Genomic DNA, 15963 nt, shown 5'->3' on the forward strand with positions numbered 1-15963 from the left:
GATCACATAGAAATCTTGAACATTCCTTGACCACAAAGTACATCCAACATTTCCAATTACCAATAAAAGTTCTTAAGAGGGAAAAAACATTATTTCAAGAGAATAGCACAAACAAAAAAAAGATTTTTTTAAAAGTATTCTTCTATTCAGCCAGATACAGAATTAACAGTGTCTATCTCCTGGAATGCCAACAGCTTGCTTTCCCTGTGTCCCCATCTCACAGCAAGTCAGACCAGTAAATCTAAGGGGGCCCATTTCGCTTTATATGTCAACAGCTCATCTAGTTTTTGTCATGGATGTATTATAAGAGCTGGATACCAGGGGTGATGTATTCAAGTGGGCATGACATGTAGTGAAGTGGGTGTGTCGTGTAAGTCTGCAAGACTGCAGATGACCCTTCTTGGCGCATACGCCAAAAAAAGTTTCTAGCTTCTGGGTTTGCTTCCGCATTGTGCAGCATAAAACCTCCATGGATCAAAAATTCATAAAAGAAAGAGTCATAATTAACTTTGTTTGCAGGTTGAGGTGTCCTGTACAGTTTTTACAGTTTTACAGACATCTACTTTACAGTGGTGGTCTATGGGGAAAATGCATTTTGGGCCAAAGGGGGATTTTTGCTGCAATACTGCGAGTGACCACTGGGAAAATTGGCTGCAAGGCTGAGCAGCAGAGCCCTGTCCAGCTCTTATAATACATCCATGATTTTTGTCCTCATTTTTGTAGAGCTTTTAGGTCTTTCTCATTTTTAAACTGTTTATGTTTTCTTTCTTGTATTTTAATCTAATTTTCTAGATTCTGCTAATTTTCCAGTTGCTGTTTCTTTGAGGCAGTTGACATTGAAATAATTTTACCTCTTGTTACTATGGCACAGGGTAAGGGACAAAATTAAGACTACTGAGAAGTTGGTGGAGGCTATATCCTTGCCAAAGCCATCTACTGATCTGGCCAATGATAAGCCGGCACTGGTAACTGAGAGGCCGGTGGTGGGAAATTAGAAGCCAGCAGTGAGAAATGAGAAGCCGACTATTCATTCGGCCAAGGTGGTAACTCATGCATCTAACTTAGCAGCCCAACGGATCGCCTACTGCCTTGGCTGGTCATTAGCTTCTGCGGCTAGTAACTAGCATGCCAGGGCTAGCAACCATGGACATATAAAGAGAACTGGATACAGCATCGGAGGCGGGGCCCCGTTAATTCCTATGAATAAAGTTGCTCAGTGGCGCATGAAGCCAAAAAAGTTCAACTTCTTCTGCATTTTTTCTGCATCTGTGGGGCCCATAGAGCAAGCGCACTGGTGACTTTCGCCGACCAAGCTGGCTACTTCTGGTTTAACCCTCCAGCTAATTTGAATGGGGATAAAACAATTCAATCATGCAGCTCTTCCAGACTTTCAAAATGTGATCAGACTGAACTGATCAAATTCTGATAGTGAGTCATTTCACGGGGGTTGGAACGCTCCAAAAAAATTATCTGCTGATTTACAGATGTATCTTTCACAATATAAGTCTATGGGGAAAAGTCTTTTTGATAATTAATTACTTTTTTTAATTACGCGGTTTGGCTGCTATGTCAACTTGGCTTCACAGGCTAGCACTGTTCCTGGGGGCTTGCTAGCAACCCACCGGATCAGCTACTGGCTTAGCTGGTCATTAGCTTCTGAGGCTAATAACTAGTATGCCAGGGCTAGCAACCCACTGGAACAGCTACTGGCTTGGCTGGGAATTAGCTTCTGAGGCTAGCAACGTGTCACCACCCGATCTGTACATACCATCCAATCGGTACTGCACATGTGCAACTCTCAACAGAGATGAGAAGGAGGCGAGATGGCTCACTCATTCGCAACTTCCATCATCAGTTCCAGAAAAAACAATGTTTAATTCAGAATGTTATTGATTAAGACTTTTTTAAAACAAGTTTTAACATCTTCTGGATGCAGTGAGTGAGTCTGCACCTAACTGGTTTACTCATCTTCATCATTCATGAGTGTTCTCAAATCTGCTCCCAGTAGTGACACCCTGGCTTGTGCCTTTCTATTTCTTTTATTTTATTTGAGGCTTGCAGTTAATGGAAGTAATTAAGTACATACCAGGTTTTGTTTTTATCAGAATCCCCTCATGACATAAGGCAATATAAAAATTCCAGCTAATGGAAATAATTAAATACATACCAGATTTTGTGTTCATCAGAATCCCCCTGACATAATAAGGCAATATAAAAATTCTTGGAATAGTGTGATTACATAAGATGCTCATGTCATTGCTATCATTGCTACAATCAGTCAGAGTATTTCATTCAGTATGCTGTAGGTCTGTCCTCTAAATGGATCTATGCATTGCCTGACCATGTCATATACTTTTTTGCTTTGAACAAAACGCCTGAAAAAAGTTTTACCTGTTGTAAAAAACAAAACTTTGTGACATATGATTGAAACTCCTAATAGATGAAATACATGTGTGAGTCTAAGTAGCTTCAATATATTAACAGCATACTGAAAGTATGCTTAAGCTAATCAGAACACATTCCAATAAAAACTGGTCAAAGCAAGATATGTGGATCAGCCAGAGTTACTGAGGCATTGCCTCTGAAAAGACAGTGGATACTTCCAAACCTCGGCACATAAAACCAAATGTGATCCATATTCTTAGCTATTGGAAAAAATAATTGAAATGAAGCTGTTTTTATTAGCCTAAGTTATACCTACGTGTATAGAAATTTGGCTGGCAGGCATAAAATCACGTAGGCAATCTAGAGACCCGCACCAAAAGTATTCTCTCACAAAACCTGGCTAATTAAATAAGCAGCATATTTAGTTGGATATCCGCAATTTTGTTGGGCCATTGCTATTTTATCAATAAAAATGTAATAAATTATGTTGCCATCGGAAAAATGTCATTAACGGAGTAATTTTATGACCTTATTATGCTTGTCCATAAACACTGATGATGAATTACTGTCTGGGTAAAGACAGTCTACAGTCTAAAGACAGACAGACTACATTTGTGTTTAATGGCTGTATATGGCCATGGGCATGGCCATTATACCTTACTGGTGATAGAACAGTGTTCTTATTAGACACATATATTTACTCACATTCACAAAAGCTTTAAGTTGGGTTAAAAGTTGAGGTTAATGCTGCATTCTGTCTTTGATCAAATTGGAGAACTTCCAGAAAAATCACAATGGGATATGTACATTTCACTCAGTGGACACTGGTTAAGTCAGTCTTCATTTTATTTTTCTCTGTTACCCGAGAATTACCAGAACTTCTTGCCCCTTCCTTTTCAGACAGAGGCACAAACATGCCTGATACCCACGTCTATCCATCAAAGATCTAATAATGAAGGAAATGATTTTTGAAAGCTTGACATACTTTACGAGTTTCATATGCAAAGTAAACTACTGCAATGGTTACAGTTTATTTCTGTAAGACCCCACTCCTTACATTTCCAAATGATGTGGCAAGACATCATTTATCAGTTGTGCAGGGTCTATACACCAGCATTTACATAGTTAAAAATCATACTCACTCAGACACTAAAATCGGAGTGAGAGAGAAAACACGTTGTGGTCTGCTTGTCCTTAGTTCAGTGAAATGAAATTTCCATCATTTGATGAATTCATGCTGAGCAATTCATTGTTACTAGCCTAAATAGATCAATAATGTATTTATACTGAATATCAAATAGTACAAGAAAGAGTAGGCTTTCCCTTGATTTGCACTGACACAGTTAAATTGGATGAAATATGTTGGCTGCAAATAATGAGCCATGATTAGCCTGCTGATTACCTTGATGACTGACACTGAATACCCAGGTGGATTCAGTAACCTTATAGGCTCACACTCAAGAGGATCGACCCTCCAGTGCAGTCTGTGTTAGTCATCAGGCGAATGCCGGATAGTCATCACTCAACATTGAGGATGTGTGTGTGGGATTCAGCCCAGCATGTCCTCTCCCCCAGTCAAAACATTAGATCCACATTCTGACCTAGAAAACCAGATGAGTGTTTACTCTAACTTGTTAAACTGGCTGCTGTTGGCGTTACAGTGACAGGTTGCGTCAGCTCGGCTGCAGACCTGAATGCCCAGATGTATTTAGGGGGATTTAGACACAGATACTTCTGTGATACTTCTAAATCCATCTTGCTATGCAGTCTTAATGATAAAAGGTCAGATTTTACACAGTTTATCACATGAGTTGCTCTCACAGAGAAGATAACATAACCCTAGGGGGTATATTTTTTAACATACTTAATATATTCTTAGATTCAGGTAAACCAATTGTAAGGCAAAAGTATTTTGTAAGTTAAAAACATTTTTCTTTGTCAGTATCCAGTATCTCCTGGCTTTAGTGGGTTCAGAGACTCAACAAAATTTTCACAGTCTAGATTTTGGGCTGCACTAGCTGTCAGTCATTTGAAATTTTGTCACCATGTTCTCAATTTTCATCTGTTGGCCTCTGTTTTTTCTGTTTGAACATGAATGTATAAACGTAGCTGGGTCTTGATACTGGTAGAAACCTTGCAAGCATGTGTTAGTCAATGGTGTTGCTGGATCTGATGATAGCTGCCTCCACTCTCCAATCTCCAACCACTAGTCCAATCAAGTCTGTTAAGAAGGATACCCCTCCAGCACTGGTTTTTCAGTCAGGCCCTTTTTCGGCATCGTCCTGACAATCTAGGTTCTTGATCGAACTCACTCAGCCTTATGAACCAACACATCCAAAATGGCGGTATAGGTCTAAAATTCAGGCTGGCAAAAACAACCTACAGTTGCGTTTACGCCATCTACTGTAGCAGCAGTATAATGCACTCCGGCTTTCCAAAACCATAATTACAATAATAAATAACAATAATTATGTTTTATGGTTTGCTAACGCTGTGGTTACAGTCTGGTTAGGTTTAGGCACAAGAAACACTTGGTTAGGCTTATGGAAAGATCATGGTTTGGTACTGATACCGGACCGAAAATGGCGCCTATTCAGTCCACTATGAATTGGTTGCCTCGCGCATACGCCAAAAAAGTTTCTAGCTTCCAGCTTTGCTTCTGCGTTGTGCAGCCCACTGAATATACGCAGTAGTGTTTCTCCAGCTGGCCCCGCCCGCAAGTTCCTGCTTGACCCATTAACTTTACATCGTGATGACATCATGGATTTTTAAATTGCTTTTCTCAGCTTGAAGAAAGTTTTACAAATATAAAGCCTCCATGGATCAAAAAGTCATAATAGAAAGAATCATAATTAACCTTGTTTGCAGTTCGAGGTGTCCTGTCAACAGTGTTACACACATCTCTTTTACAATGTTGGTCTGTGGGAAAAATGCGTTTTGGGCTGCAGGGGTATTTTTCACTACAAAACCGCGAGTGGCCACTAGGAAAAACTGGCTGCAAGGCTGAGTAGCGGCACAATATCCAGCTCTTATAATACACCCATGGTTAAAATGATCACTTGAAACATGGTTTATACTTCCTTAAAGTTATGCAACCTTTGTCATCATGGCAACAATAAACAGTACAATGTTACTTTTTTTTTTTTTTTTTTTTTTTTTTACATGTCCCGACATTAGATTGCACATGTGTTCCTAATAAAGTGGCTGGTGAGTGTATATTGACATCATCTGAACTGCATCACTTCCCTGGATCATAATTAGTACAGCCGCTAGATGGTGTAAACATAACTATAGGTTGTTTTTGGCAGCCTCAATTTTAGACCTATACTATCGTTTTTCTTTTGAGGACGGGCTGTATGCTCAGCCAGTGAGACTTTGTAACTTACGCTCTCGAGGGCTGTATGGGCAGATTGTGCAGTTAGCTGGCAGTGACAACGTAATGAAAACATGAGAGGAACACCTGACAAAATACAGTAATACCATTCAATACAACAACACCAAAAAAACTAAAAATTCCATAGAGTTGACTCAAGACATACTCAACAACAATTCAGCATTATAAGCTTCATTAGTTATTGCTCAGAAAAAAATGTATTAACCCACATTTTATTATAATTTGTCTACCTCGTGTATGTCTCAATAACTCACTGGAACTGGGTATATCGAATTCCTTTATGGTCACCAGTGAATATGACCTACTTTTAGCCAGACTTAATGACATTAGCATCTGAATGTCAAAGAAATTTTCTCACCAGATCCTGTCAAAGGCCCGCTCTGCCAAAATGCCAGCCCTTATAGAGACCCTAGCTCAGCTAGCTGTTAGTGGCATTGTAAAGACATTACATGCTGTTGCAAACCAAATGAAACAGCACAGCAGTTGCACGAGGGGGCTATTCGTCATCTACTACCTTCTCTTTCCTGTGTTTTGCTTGAGTCATGCTTAACTCTTTGTCTTCAACTGGTTCAGATGTTTGTAAAACGTGAATTCTGAAGGGTAGCATTTTGTTCCTGCCAGTGTAGGTATACTAATAGACACTGTATTTCCATTGTACAACCTTTATATGGGATAACAGATCAGTTCAATATAAAAATGACTGCACTTGATTGAAACACTTAATTTCCAAACCAAAGATATTTCACTCATGCACTTTGTTTATCAGATAGTAGTACTGTTTTTTTATTAAAGATGCTACTTTCTATTTCAGTCTTTAATAATATGACCACTGCAATGAGGCAGGTAGAAATTATATATATTGATATATATTGTCTCTTTTTTGCTTTCATTTCTCACCATTATGTGCATTTCCTCCTCAGGTGTGTACGGCGTTATGAGAACCACCTTAATCGCTGCCATCCATGCTCTTCAGCCATCTCACCATGTGGCCGGTTCATTGCCTCTGGCTCTGAGGATATGTGTGTAAGTTGTAAATACTTTGAGGGTTTCCTTACACAGTGTGTGTTTTAATCTCCCATGTACTTCTTTAGTTATGGGTCAGACTTTTAGGTTTCCCATAACAATAATATGACAATATTTAAATCTATGATAGTCAATCATTTTTAGCCATGCTAGCTACATGGCTCTAGGGATGGCAGTATTACTCTGTTGGTCCACCACTTTGGTCCAGACTGAAATATCTCAACAACTATTTGATGGATTGCCATGAAATTTTATACAGACAGTCATGGTTCCCAGAGGATGAATCCTACTGACTTTGTTGATCGAGAGGCATAGACAGCTAACCATTCTGACTTACTACAGTAAATTAGTTTATGCATGACTTGTATTTATGTTTATATAATAATTTATATATTTCATACGTTTATATCTTAATTCACCTTGTTAAGTTGTAAGACAGCATGAAAAAAGCAGCTTATCTTTATCAGTTTCATCTCCATTTTAGGTGAAGACTGTTTGTGCTTGACTCAGAGATTTTTACTTGGACTCAGGCCTTTTTCCATAGAAGTCAAATTCAACATTCATGTTGAAGCAGAACTGTTTAATTGCTTTTCCAGACTGTGCCTTATATTTGCTTTCAAGACGTTTTCGGAAGACTGCCTCCCTTTTCCTTATCCATCTCTCTTTTCTTCTGGTGTACGTGCTTGTTGAAAGCAGTGGAATAATATGTACATGCTGCTAGTTATTATTAATTATGGGCACTCAGCACAGCGCGGACATTTGAGAGCATCTCTGTCGAGATCGGACATTTCCAGCATTTCTTGGAAATCAGGAGCGTATATGGTAGTGAGCTACACCATATTTATTTGTAGCTGCCCTGAGACTTCTATACGCCAGACACATTTGTACTTGTCTTAATATTTCAAAAAGCAATCATGGAAAAAAAGAACCTGAATATTCTAAAAAGACTCCCTAGACTCATATTACACATTTTCCAGAAAAACATAGGGCCAAAAACAATCTAAGTGGAGTATCATTTCAGTGTGGTCAATATTAACCTGTTGTGTGTACAGTTGAAATCTGTGGTATTTTCAGCCTTTCTGATGTCCCCTCTTGTCATATCAGAAAGTGTGTTTTCTTCAATTCACACGTTTTCACTGCCCAGGCTCTATTGGCCCTGCTCTCTGCCTTAGTTAATGTTGATAAAAAACTGATTCATCTGGGGTTGCATGTGATATTTAAGCATTCTTGAAAGAACTTTTTCTTCCAAGTATCTAATGCCCTTTTAGGCACTACACACGTCATATGCCGTAGACAGGAGACCCATGGACTGTTTGACAGAGCTCACTTGAAGTGTTTTTTAGGGAAAAACGTAATACAAAACAGCTGCAGGAATCTGATGAGTCGTCGTCTGGTAACAAACATCCCACATCTGTTTTTATCTGTGCTCATGGCACTGAAGCAAATGAATGGGTCTTAAAGCTCACTGATTGTATTGCTGTGCTGACAAGCTGATAACACACATTCATATTACTATTCTAAGATTTCTAATTAAGCATTAATTCTAAGATCTCCACACAAGCTGTATGGATATGTCTTGTGACATTTTGTGGAAGTATATAATCCACACCTACATAACACCCACAAGTAAAGGGATGATTGGTATGGTTTTTACTATCTCAAAGCAGAAATTAACAATATTATATCTGCAGGGGTTTATTAAAATCCATATCAATGACAACTTGATTTTGAAGTACACAGTATTTGACTACCATGAGTGTATGATGAGCCTGTAAATCAGGAGTTTCAGTACCCCTACTGAAATGCTACCCCTTCAGAATCTTAGTTTTAGGAATGTATTCACATTTTTTCTACAAAAGATGTGAAACTTCTTTGTGGTTCAGTGTTTAATATTGTCTTAACACAACCTGTACAAGTACTTTGCTGACAGAAAATGTGACCTAAAATGGTCCTCATTCATATGAGAAATATCTGATCACAGGAAACAAAACTGAGAATGTGAGTATTCAGCAGCAACTTTTAATACTGGATAGATATTTTTTTTAAATACATTGAACTTATCTACAGAGTCATTTGGGTTTAGTCCATAGTTGGGATAACTGGTTCTGGCACAGATATTGCATAATTTTATGTGTCTGATTACTGATGTCAACAAGAGCCAAGTATGTCTTTAGCTAATCTCTGAACATAATCACAAACTCCCGGTGATAATCAAAAAAGCTTTAATCAGTGTGATAAGAGGATAAATGTTGCTGTAAACTATGACGTGTAATCATCAGGTGTTCATACTGAACACGCTTATTTGCCACAAACAGCCAATGAACGTGACAGCACAGATGTCAGCTGTACACACGCCGACTATGTTTGTGGAGCGTCCCTGTGTATGTGTCTGGACTGATCTCAAAACTTAAACAGGAAGCATTTTTAACTTTAGCAGTGTGTAAAGTGAATCCACATCTGTTCTTGTCCGCATTTGTCTTTTTCCATTGACTTTGTATGCAGTTGTGCAACCTTTGATATTTGCTCCTTGTTCAGTTCAAACACCTGTTTACTTAAACTTGTGTGTTGTATGTATTGTGCACCCAAAATGAGCTTCAAGGTGGGTCAGCCTTAACAGAATTGACATAGGTTCTTCTCCTACATCTGTACATCACTGTATGGCTACACTTTATGTCTACTTATGTTCATTTAGTCCATCTCATTCATTGCAGGTCTACGTGTATGACATCCGGAGCAGCAGATACCTCCACAAACTTCAAAAACACTCAGAGACAGTGCTCAGTGTGGCTTTCAATCCTGCCACACCAGAGGTGAGAAACTGTCTTCCTCTACCTTTTTTCTGTTTTGGTTTTGGTACTGTATTTTCTATTTCAGTTTACTCCTTTATCTTGCATTCAGTGGTCCATCTCATGGAACTGGACAATCTCATTATCATATCTAAAGAAACATATATTTTTTCTCAACGTCTGAGTAGTTATTGACCAGATTAAATATATTGTACAGCTTAAGTGAGTGTCCTTACCTTCAGTTTGGGAATCTACTCACATCAGGTATCAGACAGAGTCACTTTATAACCCCTGAGAGAGCAGAAGTCAAACAAGAGTTTGTTTTTATTCTCCTGAAGTTGAACAATGTTAACTCTGCACAAACACCCCAGGTGACATGCGGAAATACTATTTTGAATTTGAGAGTTGGAAACAGTGTTGATGTGTCTACTCCACCCCTAATTATTATGTGATGGATGGTTATCCACTGAGAGTTTATTCTGACTCTCAAGTGACACTTGGCCTGCTTGTTTAACAAAATGACCTTAAAAATAAACAATGGACTGTCATTTCCCTGCACACCCCAGCCACTAAAACACTACTATTCAGTGTTCAAATCGATATTGTTCTCTATCTCAAGTATTTCAGGTATGAAACAAGTATGAAAGATTAAGTGAAAAAGAAAATGTTTAAAAGCAAAGATACAAGGTCACAGTGAAAGACAGTGTTGGTCAAAGGTCGTGCACATGTGTTCCTATCTTCAGTCCAAGAAATTTCTTTATCTTTCATGACTTCTTTCAGGAGTTGGAATGAAGAAAAGCATTTTACTTGAACAAAACTTGATGTTGTAAGTGTTGAAATTGTGTATGATTATTAGGCAATTATTGATATGTATTATAAATATTTTTGTACTGCTATTCAAACAATGAATGAAGGATGCAGTACAAGAAATAGAGCACCATCTTCAAAGTCATACATACACCACTGTATCAAATATTACATAAAGTCAGCTGGTTACACAGGTCTCTAACTGCTCTGCACTCCAAGTGTTTGCAAAGCAGGAATGATATCCTCAGGCTGAGGTCACATAGCAGGGCTTATTTAGCCCATCCCAGTTCAGGGTGGGTGGACTTTTATCTCAGAGAACTCCAGAATTTCTACCACTAACCATGAAATAATTTAATAGAATGATTGAAGTGGAATATAAGCAAGAATGAATACAAATCTCGACTTTATATGATATCTTATGTGTTGGATTGGTGTACTTGTGTGTACTGTGTGTGTGTTTCAGTGTTTGAGTGCATACCTTTGTGTCTTTGTCTGTCTACATGAACAGTACAGTGTGCTAAAATTGATAACAAGACAAACATTCTCATGCAAAAACCTCAATACCCTAGCATTTCAAAGTGCATAAACCCCAAACAAAAATGCTGCTTGCACATATAAACACTTTTTTGTCTAAATGTTTGTCTCTTTGACCAATACCATTTTCATTTCAAATAAATATCCCCACATCGCTCTGTGGGTTTAACCAGTGGTGGCCAGTTTTTAGTCCAATCAGATAATGACTACCACTCTTCCGTGCCATAACCCTGTGGGATCTGACTCTGTTTGTAAATGATGCTGATCCATTTGTATGATTGGCTGCCTGAAGGGTTGTTCCAGCTTGTGATTGGTTTCGCAGTTTCACAGTCACAAAATGATATCTGCAGTGTTTGGTTCAGCAGCTGCTATCCACCTTTGCTGTTGACTACTGTTCATTATGTTTTCACTGGATACCTTGTAGTTTCATGTTATGCTATTCCACTGCATTCTGTCTAAGGGGATGTGATGCAGAATTAAGTATTGGTGATATTGTATGAGTGTCAAATTTCAAAAATGTTTTGAATGCTTCAGTGGGCTCATGATGTCCAGTCATTCCCCATAATGAATTTAAAACTGCCACTAAACTGGTAAATATCTATAGAAACTCAGTGACTCCAGGGAATCTCACTGAAGAAAACATGAAGTAAGGTTTGGCATTGAACAGAGACTCTTGTTTATCTTCAACTACCACTACAGGAAAATAAAAATTAAAGTTTACAGTTATACCAGCATCCTTCCAATTCCAACAAAATCTCCAGAGCATTTCTCATAGAAGAACAATTCCCTTTGGAAACATTTTATTATCCAGTTAATGATTTCCTTTGGAACTGTTCTGCAAAAGAAACATTTTAAAATATAATATCGCAGCCTCTGGTGGATGTCTCATGAGGCTTCTTGTTGACTATCTTTTGGACTCGAGGCACATGTTTTAAATCGGCATGTCCATCTGTGTAACTCTATTCAGTTTAACTTTGCAGCACAAAGATACATTCAGATTTCCAAGTTTGAAAGTGGAAAGTTTGATCCATGACCATTTACTGGCTGAATTACAGTGATCTGCAAAGTTTGAAGACACACTTCATCAGTCAGAGCATGCTCGCTCTCCATCAGAATCTCTGTACATTCTGTTTTGTTTGAAAGGACATGCCACCAAAGCAGAAAATTAAAAGAATCAATGGATGACGTTACTACAGACTTGTATTGTTTTTCACCAGGTGAATAGGTAAAAAATTGCTTTAATCTTATCGAAATGAAAATTTACATGGTAAATTAGGACACAACTGTGACCACTTACTATTGTAGTATCACAGTTATACCTTGACAAATTATTTTTCTTACTTTCTTTAAAAATCTTCACATTCATTTGTGCAAATAATCAAAACATTTCCTCTTCAGTGTAATTTTAGCAATATGATTATTTTCATGAGGTCAGCTCTTATTGGAATCACTTTCAATCAGTATCTTCAGATTTGTGTCACTGACATCTCATATTACAGGAACCTGCCAAGATTTAACCACATTAAAGTTGTAAAATTCACAAATGTATGAAAGAGTTAGAGGGCTCAAGAGGGTCTGCAGCTAAATAAAGTAGCATGATAAGTCTTCCCACCTTCAAAATATGGATATCCACATGGGCACATCTTGATTCAAACCAGGCTGGTCCTGTCTGGTCCCATTCCCACTATGACCAAGAGCTAAACGTTTTAGCCATCTTTCAAGTCTGCGCCTGTGGATGCAAAATGTTTCTACTGCCACTGGACTTTGTTTTATTAGTCACTGATTCATTCTGGGCTGAGTGGGGCCTGTTCAAATATGATGGACGGCATCCTAACAGGAAAGGAACAGGGAAATTGATTTGCAATTTTAATAACTTCATTGCTTTTAGTCTTAACTGATGGTCTCCCCAGCAAGACCCTGCTCAGCATCCTGGCTGTGTATTTCATAGCCCTGTCCCCGGCAGTGTGGGTCCTGCTGGTGCTGGTTTTGTTTCCCTCACTAATTCATTCATTGCTGTTAGGATCACGAAAAGGCAGTGTGCAAAACGAAAATCCGCTCACAGTCCACACAGAAACAATCTCATCATAGTTAAAACCACTTCCTCAATCCCTGCTGTTCCTGCTCTGTCATCCCCACCACCTACAAATACCCCAGTGTCTGCATCTGCTTCACACCCTTTTCTTAGTCCTTTAGGCTTTAAGAACAGAAAAGGTTTCACTCACTTAAATATGCAGAGCATTATTCAACATGAAAAACTGGGCCAGCTGAAAATCCTGGTAACTCAAACAAATCCTGATGTTACAGTTTTATTTGAAACATGGATAAAATCCTCCATGAGTGACTCTGAGGTTGCCTTGGATAATTATAACCTTTTTAGAATGGATAGAAACTCAAGGGAAGGTGATGTAGCCATTTACACAAGAGCTTCCTTTACCTGCACCGTTATTAATGCAGTCACAGTTGATAAATGTTTTGAGGTTTTGGCTCTGAAAGTAAATATTGCACATAATTCAATTACTGTTGTTGCAGTGTACAGGCCTCCTTCTGCCTCCTCCTCAGCTATTGATGAGCTAGCTGGTCTTTTACCTCCATATATAAATTCAGAGATGATCATTTTAAGTTATTTTAATTTAAACAGGCTGAGCTTTGCCTCTGATTATCTAAAAGATATCTAAAACTTAAATCTTTCACAGCTAATTACTGATCCTACCAGGCCGAACTTAAATGACCTCTCTAAGTTGGCTTTAATTTACTTATTTTAACAAATAGAAATGACAAAATTACTCAGTCGGGAATATTTGAGCTTGGTTTTGGTGATCACTGTCCAACAACTTGTATTAGAAATACAAAGATTAAAAAAAACGGTGACGGTGATTAGTAGGAATTTTAAATATTTTGTTGAACAAGCCATCCTGACTGATCTTTATGAAAGTGACATTTATCATAATGTTAAAATCCCCGATGTTGACTTAGCTCTTGACCACTTTTGTAAGTCTTTTAACTGTGTAGTTGATAAGTATGCACCCTCAAAAAACATAGGGTGCAGAATAGGTCAAGTCCCTTTTTTCAGCTGAAATCTCATCCTTGCTGAAAGAGAGAAATAAAGCCTGCGCTCTTGCCAGGCATATTGGCGAGCCTGGTCACTGGCTTACTTTCAGGCACCTTAGAAATAAATGCACAGCCGCACTAAGGAAGGCTAAAGCTGATTATTATTTGCTTTTAATTCCAAATTCATATCCAAATCCATCAAAATTTTGGAAGACAGTGAATTCTCTTAACCATAAGTCTTCTCTCATTTCCTCCTCTCACTTCAGCTGATGGATCCTAAATATCAGAGCATAAAGAGATTTGTTTTGCTTTTGATTTGCGTTTGATTTTTTAGCTGCTGGCAACCTCTTTAAAGAAACTTTTACAGGACCCCTCTGCCTTACCTTGCGAGGCACCTGGATTCGCAAGATCATGACATCACAAGATCACGCAAGAATCCATCTTGTCAGGCTTCAGTTATGTGCTTGTGTCCGAACCACTGGTGGTTCAGGCCAATCAATGTCGCAAATCTAGCTGCCTCGCAAGGTAAGACGGTGATAGACAGTGAGACAGGTGGTTCAAGTATTTTTTGAAAGTGCCTGCCCCTTTCCAAACAGTTTCCATGGATGACTTCTCAGATGATTCTGTGTAACAAACCATCTGGCACGTCAGGTTACCCTCCGCCCACTACTTATCCTGACTCTCAGGCAATGCCAAGTCCTCGTTTTACACTACAGCTCTTCTCTTCCAGTGATGTGGCCAATGCCTTACTAGCATTAGATTTGAAATATTCAGTTGGTGAGGATAAACTTGATCCTTACTTCTTAAAGCTTGTCACCCCAATTGTAGTATGCCACATAACATATGCTTTTAACCTTCTTGTCTTATCTGGTACAGTTCCCACAGTTTGGAAGGCTGCTTATGTGACTCCTTTACATAAAGGCGGTGGAACAGCTATGCTTAACAATTATGGGTCTAGCTCTAAATTGCCATACCTCGCAAAATACCAGAACCTCTAGTAAATGACCAACTTAAATCATTCTATTTTAAGTACACACCAAGCACAGCACTGTTACTGCTGCCACTCTTGTTTTAAAAGACATCATTTCAACTGTGGATAGTACGAAACACTGTGCAGCTCTTTTTATTTACCTTTCAAAAGCATTTAATACAGTTGATCATGCTTTGCTCTTAAAAAAACTTTATAATATTGGTTCTGATAAAGTTGCGTATAATTGGTTCCAGAGTTATCTCATGGAAAGACAGCAGTGTGTAGCAATAGGAACTGTTAAATCTGAATTTGTTCAAATTGCAAAAGGTGTCCCACAAGGCTCAGTCCTTGGTCCTGTTCTGTTTACTCTTTATATATGATATTGTTTCTGCTGTAACGGGATGTAATATTCATCTTTACGTTGATGATACTATTTTTTATTGCACCGCGGATACTGTACAGTCTGAATATCTTCAGCACTGTTTTGCTGATTTAGAAGTTGCACTCGATATCCATAAGTTAGTCTTGAACGCAGACAAAACCAATTTTATGTTTTTCTCTGGAGCCCAAAATATTAATTTGGATAACCTCATCATCACCCCAAAAGTGGTACCAATATTGAAAGAGTCCTGGTATACAAATACCTTGGCATTTGAATTGATGAGAAAATATCCTTCAAAAATCATGTATCAAATTTGGTGAGTAAACCAAGGCAAATGATTGGCTTTTTCAATAAGAATAAATCCTGCTTCCTGTTGCATTGTAGAAAAACTGTTGTCGGGGCAACTTTTTCATCAGTTTTAGGCTATGGTGACATCTTATACAGGCATGCTTCAGCTGCGACTTTAAAGCCCCTTGATGTTGTCTACCATTCTGCACTCAGGTTCATTACTGGTGATGCTTACAACATTCATTATTGCATCCTGTACTAAAAGGCTGGGTGGTCCTCTCTCTCTGAGAGGATTAGCATATGTATTTGTTTATTTACAAGGCCCTTATTGGAAAGCTGCCTTCTT

General features: G+C 38.4%; 1 protein-coding gene across 3 annotated transcripts in view; it reads left to right on the forward strand.

Annotated features, from left to right (window-relative positions):
* Positions 1–15963, forward strand: part of wdr27 (WD repeat domain 27) — a 53224-nt gene that overhangs the window by 27001 nt on the left and 10260 nt on the right. For 2 of the 3 annotated variants that reach the window (XM_067609853.1, XM_067609852.1), the window contains exons 22-23: positions 6700–6802; positions 9514–9612. In XM_067609853.1, the coding sequence (XP_067465954.1) occupies positions 6700–6802; positions 9514–9612 (202 nt within the window). Of the gene's footprint in view, positions 1–6699; positions 6803–9513; positions 9613–15963 lie in introns of those variants that run through there. The other variant, XM_067609854.1, reaches the window with a different exon arrangement.

The sequence above is a fragment of the Thunnus thynnus genome, chromosome 14, assembly GCF_963924715.1.
Source record: "Thunnus thynnus chromosome 14, fThuThy2.1, whole genome shotgun sequence".
In the NCBI taxonomy this organism is placed as follows: Eukaryota; Metazoa; Chordata; class Actinopteri; order Scombriformes; family Scombridae; genus Thunnus; species Thunnus thynnus.